At 40.7% G+C, this 23,138-nt stretch overlaps 1 protein-coding gene, 1 non-coding gene and 1 pseudogene across 3 annotated transcripts; all 3 read left to right on the top strand.

Annotated features, from left to right (window-relative positions):
- The first annotated feature begins 11,728 nt into the window (after window positions 1-11,728).
- Window positions 11,729-11,835, top strand: LOC147930950 (small nucleolar RNA R71). The gene has a single exon (XR_015576809.1). It is a non-coding gene; the product is annotated as a small nucleolar RNA R71 (small nucleolar RNA).
- Window positions 11,836-18,140: 6,305 nt separating this feature from the next.
- LOC104773802 (aspartic proteinase CDR1 pseudogene) lies at window positions 18,141-19,443 on the top strand (annotated as a pseudogene). Its single transcript, XR_015573698.1, has one exon. The product of XR_015573698.1 is annotated as an aspartic proteinase CDR1 pseudogene (transcript).
- Window positions 19,444-20,845: 1,402 nt separating this feature from the next.
- LOC147930949 (uncharacterized) lies at window positions 20,846-21,982 on the top strand. The gene has a single exon (XM_087477103.1). The coding sequence runs from the start codon at window positions 20,846-20,848 to the stop codon at window positions 21,980-21,982; it is 1,137 nt and encodes a 378-aa protein (XP_087333229.1).
- Window positions 21,983-23,138: the final 1,156 nt, after the last annotated feature.

Raw genomic sequence — 23,138 nt, 5'->3', positions numbered from 1 at the left:
ACTCTTTTTTTTTGTAATCCATAAGGTCTAAGCTTAAACATCTAGCTCTCTCTCTTCTTTTTTTTTTCTTTTACTTTCTTTGGTAAGCTCCTAATAATATTCCTATGTATATTTTTTTCTTTCTTCTTTTTCTAGGAGACTAGCAAGATCTTTTTTTTTCTTTACTAAGAGACTTAGAGCTACTTGATTCTAACCTTATGGACTTCTTTTCTTTTATTTTATTTTAATCCTCAACCCAACCCAAATAAACACGTTAACCACCTATCTTTCAAAACCGAATCTATCAGCTAGTTTAAATTCTAACTTAGCTAAATCAAGAGGCAGTACTTTGTCGTTCTCAATAATCTCAAGGTTTCACAACCTATAGCACAATGAAAAAGGCCTCACTCAACAATTCAGAACAAGGTTTGAAAGAAAGGTTTGGGTTTAAGGGTAGGGAAAAACAAATCGGGTTAAACGAAAGGATTGGTGACAATTGAGTGCTAACCCATGTTTAGAGTTACCATGAGCAAGTATTCAAATTCCAAAAGCAAGAGAATTTAAGTTCAAATTAAGTCCAATAATATAGAGATGTTCCAATGTTCAAGCAAGTGGAGGAAGCATTCAAAAGACAGAAGGTTCTAAACAAAGATTTTTCATTTTTTCCAAAGATTGATCTAGCAACAATGAACTGTGATTAAGGGCTATAGCTTCAATCCTAAGTTTTTGACTTTAAACAAGGTGGTTTTAATCATTGTCCCCTAAGATGCATATGCAACAATCCTATATGAAGCAATCTAGACTCAATCTTAAACTACATGAGAACTCTTTTTAATTTTTTTTTTTTGGGTTTTTTCAATGCACATAGATGCAGACTGAAATAAATAAAACTAGCATGCAAAAATTTGAAATAAGAAAATAAGAAAATAAAACACAATGTTATGTACATTCTAGGACCCTCCCCAAACTTAAATTACACAGTCCCTGTGTAAATAAAATTCGGAAAAAGAATCCAAGAATCACACAAAATGAAATAAAACTAAATGCATGTTATTTACAAAGGTTGGATGAATTTGGTACCTCATGGGTTGGTGAAGAAGGAGGTTGCAGCAGCCTCCATACTTGCCAACGTGTAGCCAGGGTCGTCACCGGCTTCAGCAGGTGCTGGGATTCGCTCATCAGAGAGCTCGGTGATATGCACGAACGACTTGCTCGGACCAGCATCCGAGGGGTTGATCGTGGGAGGCATCGTGTAGCTCATCGGGTAGTATGACGGTTATGGCGGGAGAGGACCGAAATGGTCACCTGTGTGCATGCTTGCAGGGTGCATTGTATACGGCATCGTGTATGACATCTGGTAAGGTGGAGGGAAAAATCCTGAGTAATCACCCGAGTGTGTGCTCGATGGGTGCATCGGGTAAGGCATCGTGTACCCCATGGGGTTAGGTGTCGGGTAGGCGTCTGAATGGCTTCTCCGCGATATTTCGGGTCTTGTGACATCCTTCTAGGCTTGGGGCTCGTAGGATGATGCTCTGTGAGGTTCTGGAGGTGTCAGTCCTCGAATTCCTCCTAGTGGTCCGCTTCTCCATATCCATGTGGGTGCATATGCCGAGATAGGAGCTGAGGCACAGCTTGCCTTTTCTTGTAGCTCCTTTATCTGACCTCCCATCACCTTCACTGAACTGGTTAGATCCTTCACTTTCCTCATCAGAAACTTGTTCATCCTCTTCAGACATCCGATCCTTTTGTGGGCTTCCCTCACTCCAACAGGTTGCTTTTAAGAGCAAACATACTCCTCAAAGTCATAATCGTCCGAGCTGTCTCCCCTTCCTTGCCCGGTTGGCTCTCTCTCTTCAGCTTTGGATTCCTCCACCGGATTATACAGCTCCTCCAGAGGCGGTGCAAAGTCGATGTTGTCCCCCAGCCGAATCTTGGTGCACACCACATTGGGCAGGATCATTTGGGCGGCTCCGGCAGTTGGATAGACGAACTTAAAAAGCAGCATGTCGTTTGGCTTCTCATAAGCTAGGTATCTTGCCAGTGTGAGGTAGTCGATGTCCAGCCCTCTCGGATCGTGTACTACTCCCTTCAAAGTTACATCACAAGCCACCAAAATTGGTGTGACTAATACTCCTATGGATATCTCTCCAGCTCCCTCTCCTCTCAGTTTTCATAGCCCATGACTTGAGGTAAAGGAACTGATCGAGAAGCACAAAGATCATGCTAGTATCCGCAACATCTCCTACTAGCGGTGTACTATCCCTAGCATTGTCTAAAACTCCACACAAGGCAATGTCTAGCAGCTGGAGCTCATGATCATTCACATTCCCAGTCTCCTTTTTAGCAAAAAGAGTGCAGGCGAGGGACTTCTGAAAATACCTCAAAACATGACTCCTTATTTGAGCAGACTTTGAGCTTGTAGACTTGTAGGGGAGCTTGTCTCCTATTATCAGCCATAGGGACTTCATCTCCTCCTTGCTCACCTCCATTCCCAGCCTTGAAACCATACAGCTTCTCCATCTCCTTGAAAGTAATCCGGTACTCCTTATTTCGCACGGAGAAGGTGATGAACCCGATCCCCCCATCGGGTAGTAGGGTCGGGTAATCCTCAAAGTAGTGCAACCGTAGTGTTGAGAGAAAGTGGACCGTCTCCTCCACATAAGCTTCAAGGTGGGCTCGCATCATATGGCCCAGGTGGCACATCTCGACCAGGAACTCGACATCTCTAGCGATGCCCAACTGCTTCATCGTTTCTCGGTGAGGGTAGCGGGGCAACAAAACTCATCTTGCGGAAAACCTTGAAGATCTTGGCCGGAGTCTCCACTTCTTTATGCTCCAGCCTCGGTGTGCGTTCTCTCTCTGCTCCTCCTCTCGGTCACGGTTCAGTGTCTCGATCTTCTTCTTCAGCTGCTCTCTCAGCTACCTTCTCAGCCTTTTCAGAAGCTGGTCTCTTCCCTCTTGCAACCGCAGCTCTGCTCCTTAACCGCGACGTTTGGATCTCCTCTGGCTCTCCTCGACCAGCATCAGAATCGACCTCCATAGGGTCGGTAATAGTTCTCTCGGACGTAGACAGGTCCCTACGTCGAAGAGATCGATGAACAGCACTCACCACGGGGGTCTAAACGATCAGTTGCTCGAGCACCGGATCGGGTGACTGATCGGGTTGAGCACCGGGTTGGAGAAGCAAAACGTCCAGCCAGCGGTTGGGAATGCGGAATGTCTCCTCTTCCTTGGGATTCTCGAGGTTCGACGGCATCATCTCTGGTTCTAGCAGCGGCGGAGGTTGAACTTCTTCCTTTCCTTTGGTAGGTGTTCATCTTTGGGCCATTATCGAATCTTTGAGAAGAAAGAAAAGCTAAACTTCGAGATTAATAGGATTAGTTCCCGAAAAATCAAAGAGTCTCGATTCCCTTGAGAGAAAATAGAAAGTAGGAAAACAAAAAGCTTTTAGGGTTGAGAGACTTATCGGTTTGTGCTGCTGAGGGAGAAGAGTTCTTATCCCTTTAAATAAAGTAGGGTTAGCAGCTTGGGCTTCACCGAGAGTGGGCTTGGGTTTGTGGAATTCAGACTCCACTCGCCACCCGAGTAGAGACACGATCAGGCACGTCGAGTATGGTGTCGGGTTGAGCCTCGGGTTCCGCAAATTTTCCTTTTTCACTTTTCCCCCTTTTTATATTTTTTTATTTACGAAAATATGCAAAAAAATGAGATAAAATAAATAGATAAAACTTAGGGTTTAGGGTTTAGGGTTTAGGGACTTCCTCCCAAGTGAGTTTGCTGAAAGTCACAATATAGATTTATTTAGATAAAACAAAATAAAGGATACCTTTGGGACTTCCTCCCAAGTGAGTTTGCTGAAAGTCACTAAGCTTGACTCTTCATGCTCTTTAAGAATGGGATTTAGGAGGGAGAGGTTCTGGAATCCTCTCCACTGTAGCAGGCTGATTCAATGGATTCTCCAAGTCTTGTCTAGGTTCCACAACAAATGTAGTGTTGACTTCTTCAAGATGCTGACTTTTCTCTGCTTTGTCTTTGTGGAAAAAACTTGACCATCAATGGTTGGCCTCTTAATTCCTTTCTTGACATCAAACTCCATCTTGAAGTGCTCCCCATGCTCAATTCTGATCTTGCCTTGTTTCACCTCAATCACTGCACCTACTATTGCCAAGAATGGTCTCCCTAGGATCAGTGGATCGTCTGGTTCCTTATCCATATCAAGGATCATAAAATCAATATGGACTTCCACTCTTCCAATCCTGAGTGGCAAATTTTCTAGGATCCCAATCGGATGTCTGATTGTTCTATCAGCTAAAACCAAATACAGACTACTCGGTTTAAAACTGCTGAAACCCATCTTGTTGGCAACTGACAGTGGCATGATGCTGACTGAGGCTCCTAGATCGCAGAAGCAATTTTTGAAAATCTGAAATCCTATCGAGCATGGCAAAGTAAAAGAGCCATGATCTTCCTTTCTCCTCGATTCGCAGCTCAGGATCTAAGCACACTCCACTCCTGAGAATCTCATACCCAATCTCTTTGACAGATTCCTTAACCTCAATCTCCAGCTGAGCTGCCTCCTTGGTGATTTCCTCTTGAAGTTCGTGTGGTGGCAAAAGTTTAGGAGGTGGAGCTTTACGCTTGGCCATACGCTCTGCAAGCTCCTCTAGTTGGATGTCAAGAGCAGCATTGAAGCTTTCCTCTAGTTCCCCGTCTGCTGCTACAAGCAGTTGAGGTTGATCTCTCATCTGAACATCTACTCGATGTATCATTTGATCACCATCATCGGGTGAGTCATCAGGTTCTGCCTTGGGTGGTTCTTCGATTTGTGATTCTTGAACCAGTGCTCGATCATCAACTCGATCAGTCTCCTCGGATGAAGGCTCGGTTTCATACTCGGATATGTAGTACTTGGCCTCATTTATCCCATAGTGATCTATATCCTCCCCATCTTGAACGTCACTGTCCTCAGTGAGGTAATCCTAGTAGTCATCATCAAGGAAGATGGCTTGGGCAGTGGCATAATCTTTTGGGTTCTGAACAGCTTTACCTAGAAGCTGGTTGATCTTTGGAGCTGGTTGGTTATTGTAGTGGCCCTCTAGATACCTCAGCTTAGTATTGAGCGAATCATACTTGGCAGTCAAGTCATTGTATCCATAATCGTCTTGTTACTCATCTCCGCAAATCATTTTGCGGTGTCCATAGTAGCGGATGCCTGATTTTGAATCATCTGCTGAATTAGGCCGCGTAGGTCAGCTTCTTGTGATTGGTGCTGCGGGCCTTGTTGTTGTTGGAATCCAGGTGGTGCAATGGGTTGGTGATAATTTCCAGAATACTTGATAGACAGGTTTTCACCCAGGGTATCAATTCCCTATGCAGTTGTAGTACAAAGGGTTATCAATCCAAATGGTTGTCTATTGCTAGCAGGAAGGATACGATCAGAACAATACAAGTCAAGCTAAGCAGATAGGATTTTGATCTAATAGTCCTAAAATAAATGAAAGAAAAGAATATAAACAAAGAAACCACACGACCTAAGCACTCGATGCAAGCAATCGAGTACAGGATCGAGTGGGGTAATCGAGTAAGTAAATGAGATATGAACAGCTCGAGGTATTACTCGATACAGGTTATCGTGTACCTGATCGGGTAAGTAAAGAAAATGCAAACAAATGAAATACGAAAACTCCTAAGGATGGGGTAATCGAATCCTAAGTATTCTTGACCAGTACAGATGCCTTACATGCCTCAAGCAATTATTTCCTAGACAATGAATTTCTAAAACTTTGTCACCACACTCTCGCACTAGCAACAATCAACCTTTATCACTTACCACACTCTCCCACTAGCAATATGACCAAGCAGGCATTAAGATCGATTCATTATTGTCAGTAAACTTAAACTCATCTAATCTTTTACTCAGAGTCAAGTAAACCTCTAGCATTGGTTAAATCAAGCATCTCAACTACACCTCTTGGTCCGTAGCATTGGTAGAACGCCCTAGATCTAATCTCAACCTCTCGGTCTGTTGACAGCATTAAGAACACCAACCTTGAAGGAAATCTATCAAAAATATACAATCAAACTAAGGCATCCTAACTGATCAAGAACACAAAATCATCTATCCCATCCCTAGAAACATTACTACACTACTCGGACATAATCACAAGAAACATAACAACGAAAATGAATGAAAATTGCATTGTATTAAACGGTAAAGATAGAGTAGAAAGAGTACAAGATAGAGATCTAAGAAAAACTATAAAAACTATGAAAGAAAATGTAAAAACAAAAGGACAAATGTTTGAGTCGCTCAGTTCTCTCACAGAAGCTCTCGCTCTCTAGTTTGAGGGTCTGTGGCATGCTCGTTTGTGAGCTAGGGGAAGAGGGGGTTTATATATAGAAACCCTTTTGATCTAGCTTCTCAGACCTGCCCGATGGTCTAATCGATGGGGTACATGAGGGTGAAGTCGGGTTACTCCTCGGGTGGATCTTCGGGTTGTTTTTCATGCTCTTGGATCCTCCTTGATCGTGTTGAGGTTCGGACTTGTTCTTGCAGCTCGATGGCTCCTTCGGGTACATGTTCGGGTTGTCCTTGTTTTTCCCCATTTTTGGCTCTTTAACACTTGTTTTCATCCAAATTATGCAAATGCAGAAATGCAACACCCTAAATGGTCTAAAAGTTAATTCCTACAGTTAATGACCTAAAAATGCTAAGTTAGGGGTATGAACAATGGAAAATATGGACAAAAAGGATGCTATAAACATATAAATTAGAGAGTTATCAGACCCCCAAACTTAAATCTTGCTAGTCCTCTAGCAAGGAAGTAAGAGGGTGCGGTTTGAAAGTGGGGACTCATAACCTTAATATGCTAAGCGAAGGATTCAAGCTATAGTCCTTAAAGATAGTTTAATGGTGCTAAGATCAATCAACATACATACAGATATTTTTCTATGCTTATTACCATGCATCGATCTAGTTCAACCTCCAACTAAAGATAAAGAACATCTCTTTCACATTCAATTAAGTGTTTGGCGAATTCTTGCAAATGGAAGGTGAATCAAGCTCAATCGGTTTCAAGGGTAAGGCTTTTTGGTTTCAAACAAATTCTTTGGGCGGTTTTCTCTCAAAAGAAGGAATGCTAGACTGTTGTGAAAACTATCTAAGACTGAGAATAATTTGGGCATACAAACCTTAACTCTTGATGATCTACCCTTTTCTCATTCACTTTTTTTATTTATTTATTTAAACCCCCTAGAATCAAACTACCCACATCCTTGATTTTAACTCTTTTTTTTACTCCCTAAGGTTTAGACTTTAAACTTCTAGCTCTCTTTTTTTTTAAATTTTTTTTTCTTTGCTAAACTCCTAATATGAATATATATCTATATATATTCTCTTTCTTTTTTTCTAGGAGACTATAGCAAGATGTTTTCTCTTTTTTTTTTTTTTAACTTAGAGACTTAGAGCTAATTGATTTTAACCTTAGGGACTTTTTATTTTTTATTATTATTTCACAACCCAACCCCAAATAAACATTCTAACCACCTATCTTTCAAAACCGAATCTATTAGCTAGTTCAAATTCCAACTTAGCTAAATCAAGAGCCAGTTCTTTGTCGTTCTCAATACTCTCAAGGTTTCACAACCTATAGCACAATGAAAGAGGTCTCACTCAACAATTCACAACAAGGTTTGAAAGAAAGGTTTGGGTTCATAGGTAGGACAAATGAATCGAGTTAAACGAAAAGATTGGTAAAAAGTGGAGTGCTAACCCGAGTTTAGAGTTACCATGAGCAAGTTTTCAAGTTCTATAAGCAAGACAATTAAAGTTCAAATTAAATCCAATAATATAGAGATGTTCTAATGTTCAAGCAATTGGAGGAAGCATTCAAACGACACAAGGGTCTAAGCAAAGATTTTTCATTTTTTTTCCAAAGATTGATCTAGCAACAATGAACTGTGATTAAGGGCTATAGCTTTAATCCTAAGGTTTGATTTTAAACAAGGTAGTTTTAATCATTGTCCCCTAAGATGCATATGCAACAATCCTATATGAAACAAACTAGACTCAATCCTAATATGTAAATGCAACTACATGAACACTCTTTTTTTTTTTTAATTTTTCAAAATTTTTTGGTTTTTTAATGCACACAGATGCAGACTCAAATGAATAAAACTAGCATGCAAAAATTTGAAATAATAAAAATAAGAAAATAAAACACAATGTTAAATACATTCTAGGACCCTCCCCCAAACTTAAATTACACAATCCCTGTGTAAATAAAAGTTGGAAAAAGAATCCAAGAATCACACAAAATGAATTAAACTAAATGCAATGATATATACAAGAGTGGATGAAATTGGTACCTCATGGGTTGGAGAAGAAGGAGGTTACAGCAGCCTCCATACTCGCCAACGTGTAGCCTGGGTCGTTTCCGGCTTCAGCAGGTGCCGGTGTTTGCTCGTCAGAGAGCTCAGAAATACACACGGACAACTTACTCGGACCAGCATCCGAGGGGTTGATCGAGGGTGGGATCGCGTAGCTCATCGGGTAGGGCATCGGGTAGTACGACGAAAATGGCGGAAGAGGTCCAAAATGATCACCCGTGTATCCACTCGCAGGATGCATCGTGTACGACATCGTGAATGGCATCTGGTAAGGCGGAGGGAAAATACCTGCGTAATCACCCGATTGGGTGCTCGATGGGTCCATCAGATAGTTCATTGTGTATCACATCGAGTTAGGCATCGAGTAGGCGTCTGAATGGCTTCTCCGCGATGCTTCAGGTCGGGTGATGTTCTCCTCAGCTTGGGGCTCGTATGATGATGCTCTGTGAGGTTCTGGAGGTGGCAGTCCTCGAGTTCCTCCTAGCGGTCCGCTTCTCCCCATCCAAGTTGGTGCTTGTGCCGAGGTAGGAGTTGAGGCACAGCTTGCCTTGTCTTGCAGCTCCTTGATCTGACCTCCCATAGTCTTCACCGAACCAGTCAGGTCCTTTACCTTATTCGCCAAGAACTTGTTCATCCTCTTCAGCCATCCGATCCTCTTGTGAGCTTCCCTCACTCCAACCAGTTGCTTTTGAGAGCACACATACTCCTCAAAATTGAAATCCTCTAAGCTATCTCCCTGTCTCTGCCCGATCTCCTCTCTCTTCTCTTCTTTGGACTCCTCCTCCGGGTTTTACAGCTCCTCCAAAGGTGGTGCGAAGTCAATGTTGTTTCCCAGCCGAACCTTGGTGCATATGACATTAGGTAGGACCATTTGGGCAGCTCTGGTGGTTGGATGGACGAACTTGAACAGCATCATGTCATTAGGCCTCTCATAGGCCAAAAATCTCGCCAGCACGAGGTAGTCTACATCCAGCCATCTCGGGTCGTGTACCATTCCCTTCAAGGGCACATCGCAAGCCACTAGAATCGGTGTGACTAGCCCTCCAATGGAGATCTCTCCGCCTCCTTCTCTTTTCTTCATTGCCCATGATTTCATATAGAGGAATTGATCGAGTAGCACAAACACCATACTAGTATCCGCAATATCTCCAACTAGTGGTGTACCATCCCTAGCATTGTCCAAAACTCTACACAAAGCAATGTCCAGCAGCTGGAGCTCATGATCTTTCACATTCCCAGTCTCTTTTCTAGCAAAAAGAGTGCATGCGAGGGACTTGTGAAAATACCTCAAGACAGGGCTCCTTATTTGAGTGGATTTGGAGTTTGTGGACTTGTAGGGGAGCTTGTCTCATATTGTCAGCCATAGGGACCTTATTTCCGCCTTGCTAACCTCCATTCCTTCTCCATTGCCATCTTTAAACCCATACAGCGTCTCCATCTCTTTGAAAGTGAGCCGGTACTCCTTGTTCCTCATGGAGAAGGTTATGAACCCGATCCCCCCATCGGGTAGTAGGGTTGGGTGGTTTTTGAAATAATGCAGCTTCAAGGTTGAAAGGAAATTGACCGTCTCCTCCTCATATGCTTCAAGGTGGGATCGCATCATCTGGCCCAGGTGGCACATGTCGAACAGAAACTCAACATCTATAGCTATACCCAACTGCTTCATGGTCTCACAGTGAGGGTATCGGGTAATTGGTCGAGTAAGTAAAGAAAATGCAAACAAATAAAATACGAAAGCTCCTAAGGATGGGGTAATCGAATCCTAAGTATTCTTGACCAGTACAGATGCCTTACATGCCTCAAGCAATTATTTCCTAGACAATGAATCTCTAAAACTTTGTCAACACACTCTCGCACTGGCAACAATCAACCTTGATCACTTACCACACTCTCGCACTAGCAATATGACCAAGCATGCATTAAAACCGATTCATTATTGTCAGTAAACTTAAACTCATCTAATCTCTTACTCAGAGTCAAGTAAACCTCTAGCATTGGTTAAATCAAGCATCTCAACTACTCCTCTCGGTCCATAGCATTGGTAGAATGCCCTAGATCTAATCTCAACCTCTCGGTCTGTTGACAGCATTAAGAACACCAACCTAGAAGGAAATCTATCAAAAATATACAATCAAACTAAGGCATCTTAACCGATCAACAAAATCATCTATCCCATCCCTAGAAACTTTACTACACTACTCGAACATAATCACAAGAAACATAACAACGAAAATAAATGAAAATTGCATTGTATTAAACGGTAAAGATAGAGTAGAAAGAGTACAAGATAGAGATCTAAGAAAAACTATAGAAACTATGAAAGAAAATGTAAAAGCAAAAGGAAAAATGTTTGAGTCGCTCAGTTCTCTCACAGAAGCTCTCACTCTCTGGTTTGAGGGTCTGCGGCGTGCTCGTTTGTGAGCTAGGGGAAGAGGGGTTTTATATATGGAAACCCTTTTGACCTAGCTTCCCAGACCTGCCTGATGGTCTACTCGATGGAGTACACAAGGGTGAAGTCGGGTTACTCCTCGGGTAGATCTTCGGGTTGTTCTTCATGCTCTTGGATCCTCCTCGATCGTGTTGGGCTTCAGACTTGTTCTTGCAGCTCGATGGCTCATTCGGGTACATGTTCGGGTTGTCCTTGTTTTCCCCCATTTTTGGCTCTTTAGCACCTGTTTTCATCCAAAATATGCAAATACAGAAATGCAACACCCTAAATGGTCTAAAAGTGAATTCCAACAGTTAATGATATAAAAATGCTAACTTAGGGGTATGAACAATGACAAATATGGACAAAAAGGATGCTAAAAACATATAAATTTGAGAGTTATCAATACTGCTGCTTAGGAGCATAGCCTTGATTTTATTGAACAAAAGGCTTATGTTGGACCTGGTTCCCTCGAACTGCTGATGGGTAGATTTGGTCTTGAGGATTGGCTATATTCGGGTTACGGTAAAAGAGATTCAAATTCAACTTGTAATTGTTGTACCCTTTGTTGTAACCTCCTTGGTTGTTGTTGTAGTTCACATCCTCTAGCTGAGCATTCTCCCCATCATGTTGTAAAAACTGCTCTTCCTCTGATATTGTATGAACATGTTGCCGCTGGTTGAGGAGCTTATCGAGCTTGTCAATGAGGGCTTTCATGTCCCTCTTGTACTTGGCATCTTCCTCTTCAGTAGATCGCACATTGCGATCGTACTCCTCATTATAATGCCCATCAGATTAAGCCAAGTTCTCCACTAGGTCCCAACCTTCATCAACATCCTTGTTGAGGAAGTTACCATTGGTTGCGGTGTCCAGCACATCCGTATCTTGGGGACCACTCCTCTGTAAAGTGTACTTAGCAATGAAGCATTGCTGAAGCCATGATGAGGACATCTGGTAGTGTATCCCTTGAAATGTTCCCAAGCTTCACTGAACGTCTCATTGTACTTCTGAACAAAGCTGGAAATGTCATTCCGCAGCCTTGCGATTCTGGAGTTGCAGAAGAATTTGGTTAGAAACACCTTCTTGCATGCTTCCCAGGTGGTGATGGACTCCTTGGGGAGTGAATTTTCCCAGAGGTGCGCTTTGTCTCCCAAAGAAAATGGGAAAAGCCGGAGTTTGAATCCATCCTCACTAACTCCATTTATCTTGGTGAGGCTACATAGCCTATCAAATTCATCCAGATGATCCAATGGATCCTCCATTGGCAATCCATGAAACTTATTGCTTTGTATCATCTGGATGAGACTACTCTTGATCTCAAATTGTTGTTCTGAACAACAGGTGGCACAATGCCATTCCTTTGAGTATGAGTAGATGGAGCATCCCCTGCTCCTATGTTGGTCCTTGCTTGAGGAGCAGGTGGACCGTTCTGGTTGTTCATTGTCTCCTCAATTGTTGCTGGTTGCGGTTGTTGAACTTGTTGTGGACGAAGTAACCTTGGTCTTTCGATGTTGTCGATGAAAGAACTCAAGTTTTAGCTACCCTTGGATCGCGTTCGCATGCACAAGTAGGTGACCGAGTGTGTACATGAGGGTCAACTCGATCCACGTGATCAAGTGATGGGTCGGGTGGGTGCTTGGGTTGTACCTGAAATGCAAAACAGACGAACACGAAAGCAAACAAGTCAGATTCCAAACCAAATTAGATAAGAGAACTTGATCTAGCAAGTGCCGAAATCCTAAACGTAGCAAAATAAATTTCAACCAAATGGCAACGGTGCCAAATTGATAACAAGATTTTCACCTAGGGTATCAAATTCCATACGCAGTTGTAGTACAAAGGGTTATCAATCTAAATGGTTGTTATGCTAGCAGATAGGATGCAATCAGAAGCAAGCAAGTCAAGCCAAGCAATAGTGGGGTTTTGCCTAACAATCCTAAAATAATGAAAGAAAGAATATAAACAAGAAACCACACGACCTAAGCACTTGATGCAAGCATTCGAGTACATGATCGGGTGGGGTGATCGAGTAAACAAGGAAGGTATGAACAACTCGAGGGGTTACTCGAAGTAGGTGATCATGTACCTGTTCGGGTAAAGGATCGAGTGATGAATAAAAATGCAAACAATTAAAATACAAAAGCTTCTAAGGATGGGGTAATAGACTCCTAAGTGTTCCTGACCAATACAGATGTCTTACATGCCTCAAACAAATATTCCCTAGACAATGAATCTCTAAAATCTTGTTAAAACACTCTCGTGATAGAAACAATCAACCTTGATCACTCCCCTACCCAACTCTCGTTGGAGAAACATGACCAAGCAGGCAATATGAACCGATTCATTATTGTCAATAAACCCCTAACTCATCTAATCTCTTAGGCTTTGTGAGTAAATCTCTAGCATTGGTTGATTCAAGCATTTCATCTACACCTCTCGATGGTAAAACACCCTAGATCTAATCTCACCCTCTCGGTTTGTTGACAGCATTAAGAACACCAATCTAGAAGAAAATTTGTAAAAGATAAACAATCAAACTAAGACATCCTAACCGATCAAGAACTCAAAATCATCTATCCCATCCCTAGAAACTTTACTACACTACTCGGAAATTATTGCAAAAGACATAGAAACAAAGATAAACGAAAATTGCATTGTATTGAAAGATAGATTAGTGAATAAAGAGTACAAAGTAGAAATATAAAGAAAAAACAAAAAGATATAAAATAAATCCTAACAAAAGTGGAAAAATGTTTGAGTCGCTCTAGATCTCTCTCAGAAGCTCTCGTTCTCTGGTTTGAGGGTCTGTGGCGTGCTCGTTTGCGAGGAAGAAGAGGGAGAGTTTTATATATGGAAACCCCTTTGACCTAGCTTCCCAGTCCTACCCGAGGGTCTACTTGATGGGGTGCACGAGGATAAGGTCGGGTTACTCCTCGGGTAGATCTTCGGGTTGTTTATCCTGCTCTTAGATCCTCCTCGATTGTGTTGGGTTTGGACTGTTCTTCCAGGTCAATGGCTCCTTCGGGTACATGCTCAGATTTGTCCTTGTTTCTCCTTATTTTAGGCTCTAAAGCACCTGTTTTCATCCACAGTATGCAAATGCAAGAATGCAACACCCTAAATGGCCTAAATGTGAATTCCTACAGTTAATGACCTAAAAATGCTAAGGTAAGGGTATAAACAATGCAAAATATGAACAAAAAAGATGCTAAAAACATGTAAATTAGAGAGTTATCAGACCCCCAAACTTAAATATTGTTAGTCCTCTAGCAAGGAAGTAGGAAGGTGCAGTTTAAAAAACGGGGACTCATAACCTTCATGCTAAGCGAATGATTCAAGCTATAGTACTTAAAGATAGTTTAATGGTGCTAAGATCAATCAACATATTTACAAATATTTTTCTATGCTTAATACCATGCATCGATCTAGTTCAACCTCCACCTAAAAGTAAAGAACATCTCGGCCTAGGCCCGTACATCCTCTCGGACCAAGGACCAGAGCATTTTATATGGTCCCCTCCCAAGCGCCTTCCCTCGAACCAGCGACCTCTAGACTTTGCCAGAGAGTCTTTACCAATTGAGCTATCGACGCTTGGTAACATCTCTTTCACATTCATTTAAGTGTTTGGCGAATTCTTGCAAATGGGAGGTGAATCAAACTCAATCGGTTTCAAGGGTAAGACTTTTTGGTAAGGTAGTTTCAAACAAATTCTTCTGGTGGTTTTCTCTCAAAAGAAGGAATGCTAGAAAGTTGTGAAAACTATCTAAAATTGAGAACAATTTGGGCATACAAACTCTTGATAATCTACCCTTTACTCATTCATCTTTTTTTTTATCAAATCTCCTAGAGTAAAACTACCCACACCCTTGATTTGAACTTTTTTTTTTTTGTAATTCCTAAGGTCTAAGCTTTAAACATCTAGCTCTCTCTCTTTTTTTTTCTTTTACTTTCTTTGGTAAGCTCCTAATAATATTCTTATTTATATTTTTTTCTTTCTTCTTTTTCTAGAGGACTAGCAAGATCCTTTTTTTACTAAGAGACTTAGAGCTACTTGATTCTAACTTTAGGGACTTCTTTTTTTTTTTTTTTAATTCTCAACCCAACCCAAATAAACACGTTAACCACCTATCTTTCAAAACCGAATCTATCAGCTAGTTCAAATTCTAAGTTAGCTAAATCAAGAGGCAGTTCTTTGTCGTTCTCAATACTCTCAAGGTTTCACAACCTATAGTACAATGAAAAAACCCTCACTCAACAATTCAGAACAAGGTTTGAAAGAAAAGTTTGGGTTCAAGGGTAGAGAAAAACAAATCGGGTTAAACGAAAGGATTGGTGACAATGGAGTGCTAACCCAAGATGTGATTCTATTTTGCAAAAGAACTAGATTAGGACCCGCGGTACACCGCGGGAAAAAATTATTTATAACTAAAATATTTAAATTATAAGTTGTATTTGTTGGTTAAATATGTTATAATTATATTATAATTGTTAAATAAACCATATAATACCGCAATATAATTTATTTTTTACATAATATTTATTGAATCAATTTAATTAGATATGTCTATTCTCTGATACCGACAGTGTTAACAAAATAATGAAATGATGTTTTACCCATGTAACACCGAATTAATGATATTTTTAAAATTTATATAAATATCGATTAAACCTGTCCTGCTATATTACTCTGTCCCGAGATATTTTAATTCACAGTATATCATCTTAATTTCTAATATTTATTGTGTATCTACGGTATAATACTTATCATATTTAAATTATTAAAAGTTTTAAATATTTTTCATATTTAATCTTTTAAAAATCTTTAAAATAAAGAACCGGTATAAACCAAATAAAAGTTTTTAAAGTTTAAATGTCTGATAAATCAAGTTTTCTACTCATTTGTATTCGGAATCATTTTGGTCTCTTTTATAGTATGGCTATGAACCATTTCCCAATTTTTTTAGACGATGTGGGGTATTATACCCGTATTTTTTATTCATCTATTGAGTAATATATATCCGTTTTTTAAATTTTGTATTACATCATATGCAGGAAAAAATCACAATTTTTATTAACAAAATGTGTTATAGAATAATTCAAGATAATTTAAATATAAATTCAAAAAAAAATTAAAGGGAATCATATATTTATGTTTGAATAAGGTAGAAAGATTTCCTTATTTTTTTAAATTCTACCTATAATTAATTTTGAAGTTTTGGTAACTATTATTAAAGTCAATACATTAAATGTAAAAACTTTCCAAAGAGTATTTTTGAGCAAAAACTGCTGCAAAAATACTAGTATAGATAATTCAATTTGAGAAATATATCTAACAACATTTGGATATGTTGATTATTTTAAGTATTTCCTTTTTCTTTTTGAATCTAAAAGATAATTAATATTTTTGTGTTTATAATTACAGTTTTAGGTATTAGATCTGTTTGCACAAAAAGGTACTAGATCTATTATTTTTAGGTATCATCTAGGTTTTGGATATTATCGGTTTTGTTTTGGTTAGTTTAAATAGAAAAATTTACTAACCATTCGACTATATTTTATAAATTTTGATCTGGATACAGTTCAAATGTTATTCGGTTCGGTTCAGTCAGTTATTTAGTTAGCTGTTTTTGTCTAGGCTGAGATTCCAGGTCGTAACTCTCTTCGCAATACTAAAGAGTAATGATTACAGACAATTTTAAATATATGACATTCCTATGATAAACATGCATTTTCTGTAACACAAACGGGTTTGCATGTTAGACATCTTTATGATTAGAATCGTAATTCTGTAAATATTTAAGGGAAATTTTTTTATGCGAGATTTGATGAAAATATATTTTTTAATGATCAAGCAAATTTGGTGGGATGTTTCAAATCACGAACCATTAGAGAAAGATTAAGTGTTATCGTGTAACATATACATGTAATAATTGTAATAAACCCACAAAATAAACTGTCATCGAATACAACACGTGCTATTATGAAAATCGTGTTAATAAAAATATAACATGATATATTTTTATTATATAAGTATTCTCATAATGTATACTGATATTTAATTGTTTACAAATACTGATTTAGCTTCATTTTTCTTAAAATTTTAAATTTATATCCAATGTAAAAGTTAGAATTTATATCCATTTTTAAAATTTAGAATACTAAAAATAAATCTGTCAAAGTTAATTGTCTTTTGAATATAACACGTTTTATCATCTAGTAAATGGATATCTATACTTACACGCATCAAATTTCATAAAATTAAAATCATACGTTGTACATATATCGAGCTGAATGATTCATGAAAATTAGAAGATCATGAAATATCATAATATTAAAATTTTCAATTATTTTCGCTGAATGCTTTAAAGAAGAATCTGGATTCGAAGAAGAATAAAATATATATTCAATAAATGTAGAAAATCTTCAGTTTGTTGTTGTTTATTATCTGTCAGATTCTTAAACACAAATGATAAATTAATTTGAAGATAACATACTCAAAATTGTCAAAAAAAAGAGATAACAAACGATAAATCAATTTGAAGATAACATACTCAAAATTGTAAAAAAAAAAAAAAAGATAACAAATGATAAATCAATTTGAAAATAACATACTCAAAATTGTCAAAAAAAAAAAGATAACATACTCAAAACGTAAGAATCTCACTATTTATTACTCCCTCCGTTCTAGTTTAACTGTCGTTTAAGGTTTTTGCACACAGATTAAGGAAACTATTAAATTTTATGTTTTACCCTTCATTAATATATTTTAATAATTTTTTCATTGGTTGAAACTTTAAAACAGCAGGGATAAGATTGGAATATTCATCAAACATCTGCATTGAAAATCTAAAACGACAACTAATATGAAATAAAAATTAAATCCTAGAACGACAAATAAATTAGAACGGAGGGAGTACTATTCAACTAGATATTCATCTGCGGTGTACCGCGAGGCTATTTTTTAATAAAAAATATAATTTGTTTTATAGATTAACTATATATATAACTAATGTTTAATTTATATTTTTAAAAATGTACAACCTTACAAATATTGTTTTGTAAAATTGGAAAATTAATATTAATTAAATTTATTTTAAATTTAATATTTAATGTGAAAGGGAGTGGTTTCTATTGTTTTGGAAATTTTGTTAGGATGAGAAATCTTGTTTCCAAAAATTGAAATTTAATATTAATAAATTAAATGAAAAATAAATTAATAATTAATGCTAGTGGCATGCTTGTAAATAGGTTGCAACTCCAAGATTTATTTTATACATGTCTCCAAAAATGTATATATTGATTACCACCATCTCATTAACCTTATAAATATCAACTCATTATTTTGTCAAAAGTAAAAACCTCACCATTCACTGAAACTACCAATCAAGAAAATGGCCTCCCTATTCTCTTCAGTTCTCTTGTCTCTTTGTTTACTCTCCTCACCTTTTCTCTCAAACGCTAATGCCAAACCAAAACTAGGCTTCACCGCCGATCTGATCCATCGCGATTCTCCTAAATCGCCTTTCTATAACCCGACGGAAACCCCTTCCCAGCGGTTGAGAAACGCTATCCACCGATCTGTTAACCGCGTTTTTCATTTCACTGAGGATGTATCACTTAACTCACCACAAACTGAGATCACCTCAAATGGCGGTGAATATCTCATGAATGTATCCCTTGGGACACCTCCTTTTCCGATCATGGCCATCGCTGACACCGGAAGTGATCTCCTCTGGACGCAGTGCAAACCTTGTGATGATTGTTACACTCAAGACGATCCTCTCTTTGACCCTATAGCGTCGTCCACATACAAAGACGTTGCTTGCTCCTCAAGCCAATGTAGTGCTCTTGAAAATCACGCCTCCTGTTCCACAGATGGCAGAACTTGCTCTTACTCCATGTCTTACGGGGATCAGTCATACACAAAGGGTAACCTTGCCGCAGACACCTTAACGTTAGGCTCCACCAATAACCGCCCCGTGCAGCTTAAGAATGTAATCATCGGCTGTGGTCACAACAACGCTGGAACGTTTAACGAAAAGGGCTCTGGAATCATCGGACTTGGTGGTGGTGCGGTTTCGCTCGTTACTCAACTCGGTGACTCGATCAACGGTAAATTCTCATACTGCTTGGTCCCTTTCTCTTCTGAAACTGATAAAACGAGCAAGATCAACTTCGGAACCAATGCCGACGTCTCGGGAACCGGAGTTGTTTCAACTCCTTTGATCGCCAAGTCTCCAGAGACCTTCTATTACCTAACCCTAGAAGCCATTAGCGTGGGAAGCAAGAAACTTCCATTCCAAGGCTCTGGAAGCGGCGAGGGAAACATCATTATCGATTCCGGCACAACTATGACGTTGTTACCGACCGAATTTTACAAGGAGCTCGAGGATGCGGTTGCGTCCTCAATCGATGCTGAGAAGCAGAAGAATCCACAGGAAGGTTTAAGTCTGTGTTACAGCGCAACCTCTGATCTGAAAGTACCAGTCATTACTATGCATTTTGATGGAGCAGATGTGAAGCTAGACTCCTCCAATATATTTGTACAAATCTCGCAGGATTTGGTTTGCTTTGCCTTCCGTGCGAGCCCGAGCTTATCCATATACGGGAACTTGTCGCAGATGAACTTTCTTGTCGCACATTTATAATATAATTACACAACGTTTCACTATTGATAATATGTGGATAACAGATAATTAAAATATTTTGTTAAAATTCAAAAGTAGTATTCACTCATTATTTTTTATAATCACTATATAATACATAAAGTTAATTAAAGTCTATTTTTCTGCATATGTTATGACTCAAATTTTGAAAATGATAGATATTATTTAATTAATAAAGGAAAAGTGTGTGTCTAACGTTCTACACAAGCTACAAATTCTAGACAATTGTTGGTACCACGGTGAATCACCTCGTCTAAAACAAATGTTTCCGAGACGAACGGCTTGGGTTGGAATTAGAAAGCAGCCCGGTCCATTAAGGCCATAAGGCCCAACTAGGGGAAGTGAGCCGAAACCGTGCCGAACTAGCAAAGAGCGCATCAATCACCTTGGAGCTCGGAAAAGTAATCAAGATTTTGTTAGATGTAAGCCATAAATCCCACGCGAGATTGTCGGAGTAAATGGATTCGCATTAAAGGCTCACAGTAGTATAAGTAGAAAGCTAGAGATTGTATTTAATGACGGATTCTTTTTGGCTAATAATAAGATCTTTGATAGAGAGTGGAAGCTTAATAACCCGTGCGAGGACCAACCAACTCCAAGGCGTCAACAGGCCCGAAGCAGCAACGGGCGAGGACGCAACACACACTGACCGCGCAGCCGTAGGCACTACGCGTTCGCTCACACCAATGGCGTAGCCGCAGGCGTTACGTTTCCTGTTCGTGATACCACTGGAGACAATCCAACCGACCGTGAAGCCGTAGGCGTTACGCGTGTCGCTCCGACAAATGGCGGAACCAATGGAGCAATCCTTCCTGATCGAGTAGCTGTTGAAGACGCTCCAAATGGCCGCGAAGATATGGGCACTACGCGCGACATTTACCCCCGTCGATCGTCCAGACACCTGAAAATCATTCAAGCCGCACTTAACGAAGCTGTACGAAGAACCTTGGATAAGATGAGCGGTCAAGCGGCGCAGATAGAATCGCAAGGACGAAATGACCATGCAAGGCATCATCGGTGACAGGAGGATGACGCATTGGCACCACGCACTCCGCGAGCTGACCTCAACGCTCCGCGAACTGACCTCAACGCTCCGCGAGCTGACCTCAATGCTCCGCGAGCTGACTTCAACGCTCCGCGAGCTGACCTCCACGCTCCGCGAGCTGACCTCTATGCTCCGCAAGCTAACCATTACACCGCTAACATACCGAGAGCTGAGCACAACGCCAATGGAAGGCCCCGTCTCTCGTCGATCATCATCGGACCCAATGGCGAGCAGCCAAGGGTACATTTTCAGGCCAGTCAAGTCTCCGCAGATCAGCGTGCTGATCCAAGTCGCTCCGAGAATGCTGAGAATCACGCGCTACGGCAAGAACTTCAGCAGATGCAAGCTCAGCTGCAAACACTTACGACTCAGATGCACCGAGCGACGAGTGCAGCACCAGAGCTAGAAACCGTGCTAGCAGAAGCAAGGCGTTCACCTTTCACTGCAAGGGTTTCAGGAGTTAGAGTCAAGCACAACCCTGACAATAGCAAGAACAGACCAATTCCATACGATGGAAAAGGCGACCCCACCGTCTTCCTGAAGTCAATGACAATACACATCAGTCGATCGTATTTTTCACCTGAGGAAGCAGATGCAGGGAGCTGTCAGCTGCTTGTCGAGAGTCTTTCCGGCGAAGCGCTAAATTGGTTTTCAAGACTCGAGGCCAACTCAATCGATGGATACGAAGCACTAACAAGCGCATTCCTTCAGCATCACCAGTGCTTCATGCGCACACCCGCGTCGAATGCCGATCTATGGAGGATGTATCAGAAACGAGACGAGTCACTACGGGCTTTCATGGATAGATTTAAGGATGTCGTGTCCCGACTATCTATAAGTGACGAATCAGCAATCGGCGCACTAAAAAATGCGCTCGCTCGGGGAACCAGGTTCAAGGACGATCTAACAATCTTGCCTGTTACAAGCTTGGGGGAAATACTCGCACGCGCCAACCGATATATCCTAGTCGAAGAAGACAGAGGTAAGAGGAACCCAGATCAACCTGGTACAACCGAAAAAGCATCTGAAAAGGTTCCAGACTCAAAAGGAAAGACCGTAGATGAGTACCACGAACCACGCCAACACTACAACAAGGACTATGCCCGAGCCGAGAAAGGAAGAAAAGCGACGATGTTTGCTATTGACGGAAAAGAACAACCGAACAAGTCTTGGAACAAATGGAACAGCGAATCCGATAATCCCGGCTTCAAAGGCAAGCGACCGTACTGCAAGTTCCACAGGTTCAACGGACATTCGACTGAGGAGTGCAAAACACTTCAAATGCTGCTTCTCAATAAGTACAAAAAAGGTGACGTCGATGTAGAACGGGAGCGGAGAAAAGTTGTCACACACAAAGATAACCAGTATTGTCTAAGAGACGAACAGCAGCACGACAGACGGCGCGAAGAGGAAGCGGTCGCACAGGATGACCGAGCATGGGCACAAACGGAATCACGAAGCAGAAGAGCACGATGAACCACCAGCTCCTCGCCGAAGGATCAACATGATTATGGGCGGCTTGTCAACATGCCGCAATTCTGTTAGATCAATCCAAGCCTACTGTCGCGAAACAGAAACAAAGCGCAACATGCTGTCTCACAGCAACATGTTCAAGACATCTACCGCACCAATTACGTTTACTGAAGAAGACGCGCGCAACGCTAGTCCGAACAACGACCCACTTGTCGTAGAAATGGTAATCGGAGAAAGTTCAGTGACGAGAATCCTTATTGACACCGGAAGCTCGGTCAACGTGATATTCAAGGACGTACTAATCCAGATGGAGATTGATCTGCGCAACACAGTCCATGAAACGCAGCCTTTGACGGGATTCGATGGAGACACCATCATGACTGTCGGAACTATAACGCTTCCAATCTACGTCGGCGGGACAATGCAGTGCTTCAACTTTGCAATTGTGGACAAACCCATCGTCTACAATGTCATTCTGGGAACACCATGGCTCCACAAGATGCGCGCTGTTGCTTCTACATATCATCAATGTGTTAAGTTCCCAAATGCATACGGAATTTATACGCTGTGCGGAGACCCTCTGATGGCACGGACCTGTTTTATCATTGAGAAAAAGATGCGCAACGCAAGGGCTTTCGTAATTGCTGAATCAACTCCACCGCGAGACCCACGCACACCTCCCCCTAAGGAGTCTGTAATCCAAGTCAACATCGATTTGTCTGATCCCAAACGCTGCGTGGGAATAGGCGCCGAGTTACCATTGGCTCTGCGAGACGAGCTCGTCCAGTTTTTGCGCAAAAACGCAACCACATTCGCGTGGACGATAGATCATATGACCGGAATCGATCCAAGCATTACCAGCCACGAGCTCAACGTCGACCCGACTTACAAGCCCGTCAAGCAAAAGCGTCGAAAGCTGGGAGCAGAACGCACAATCGCGGTCAATGACGAGGTACGAAAGCTACTTGATGCGGGATCAATCACGAAGGTTCGTTATCCAGATTGGCTGAGTAATCCCGTCGTTGTTAAGAAGAAGAATGGTACATGGAGAGTCTGCGTAGACTTCACAGACCTCAACAAAGCTTGTCCGAAAGACAGTTTTCCTCTTCCACGCATTGATCAGCTCGTCGAAGCTACAGCTGGAAACGAATTGTTGTCT

The sequence above is a fragment of the Camelina sativa genome, chromosome 12 (assembly GCF_030686135.1).
Source record: "Camelina sativa cultivar CO46 ecotype springtype chromosome 12, ASM3068613v1".
NCBI classification, from domain to species: Eukaryota; Viridiplantae; Streptophyta; class Magnoliopsida; order Brassicales; family Brassicaceae; genus Camelina; species Camelina sativa.
The sequence above is the reverse complement of the archived record's forward strand: the minus strand, read 5'-3'. Positions and strand labels throughout refer to the sequence as shown.

Coding starts and splice junctions, on each gene's coding strand:
- LOC147930949 (XM_087477103.1), top strand. CDS start 20,846: ATGCAAGCTCAGCTGCAAACACTTACGACTCAGATGCACCGAGCGACG.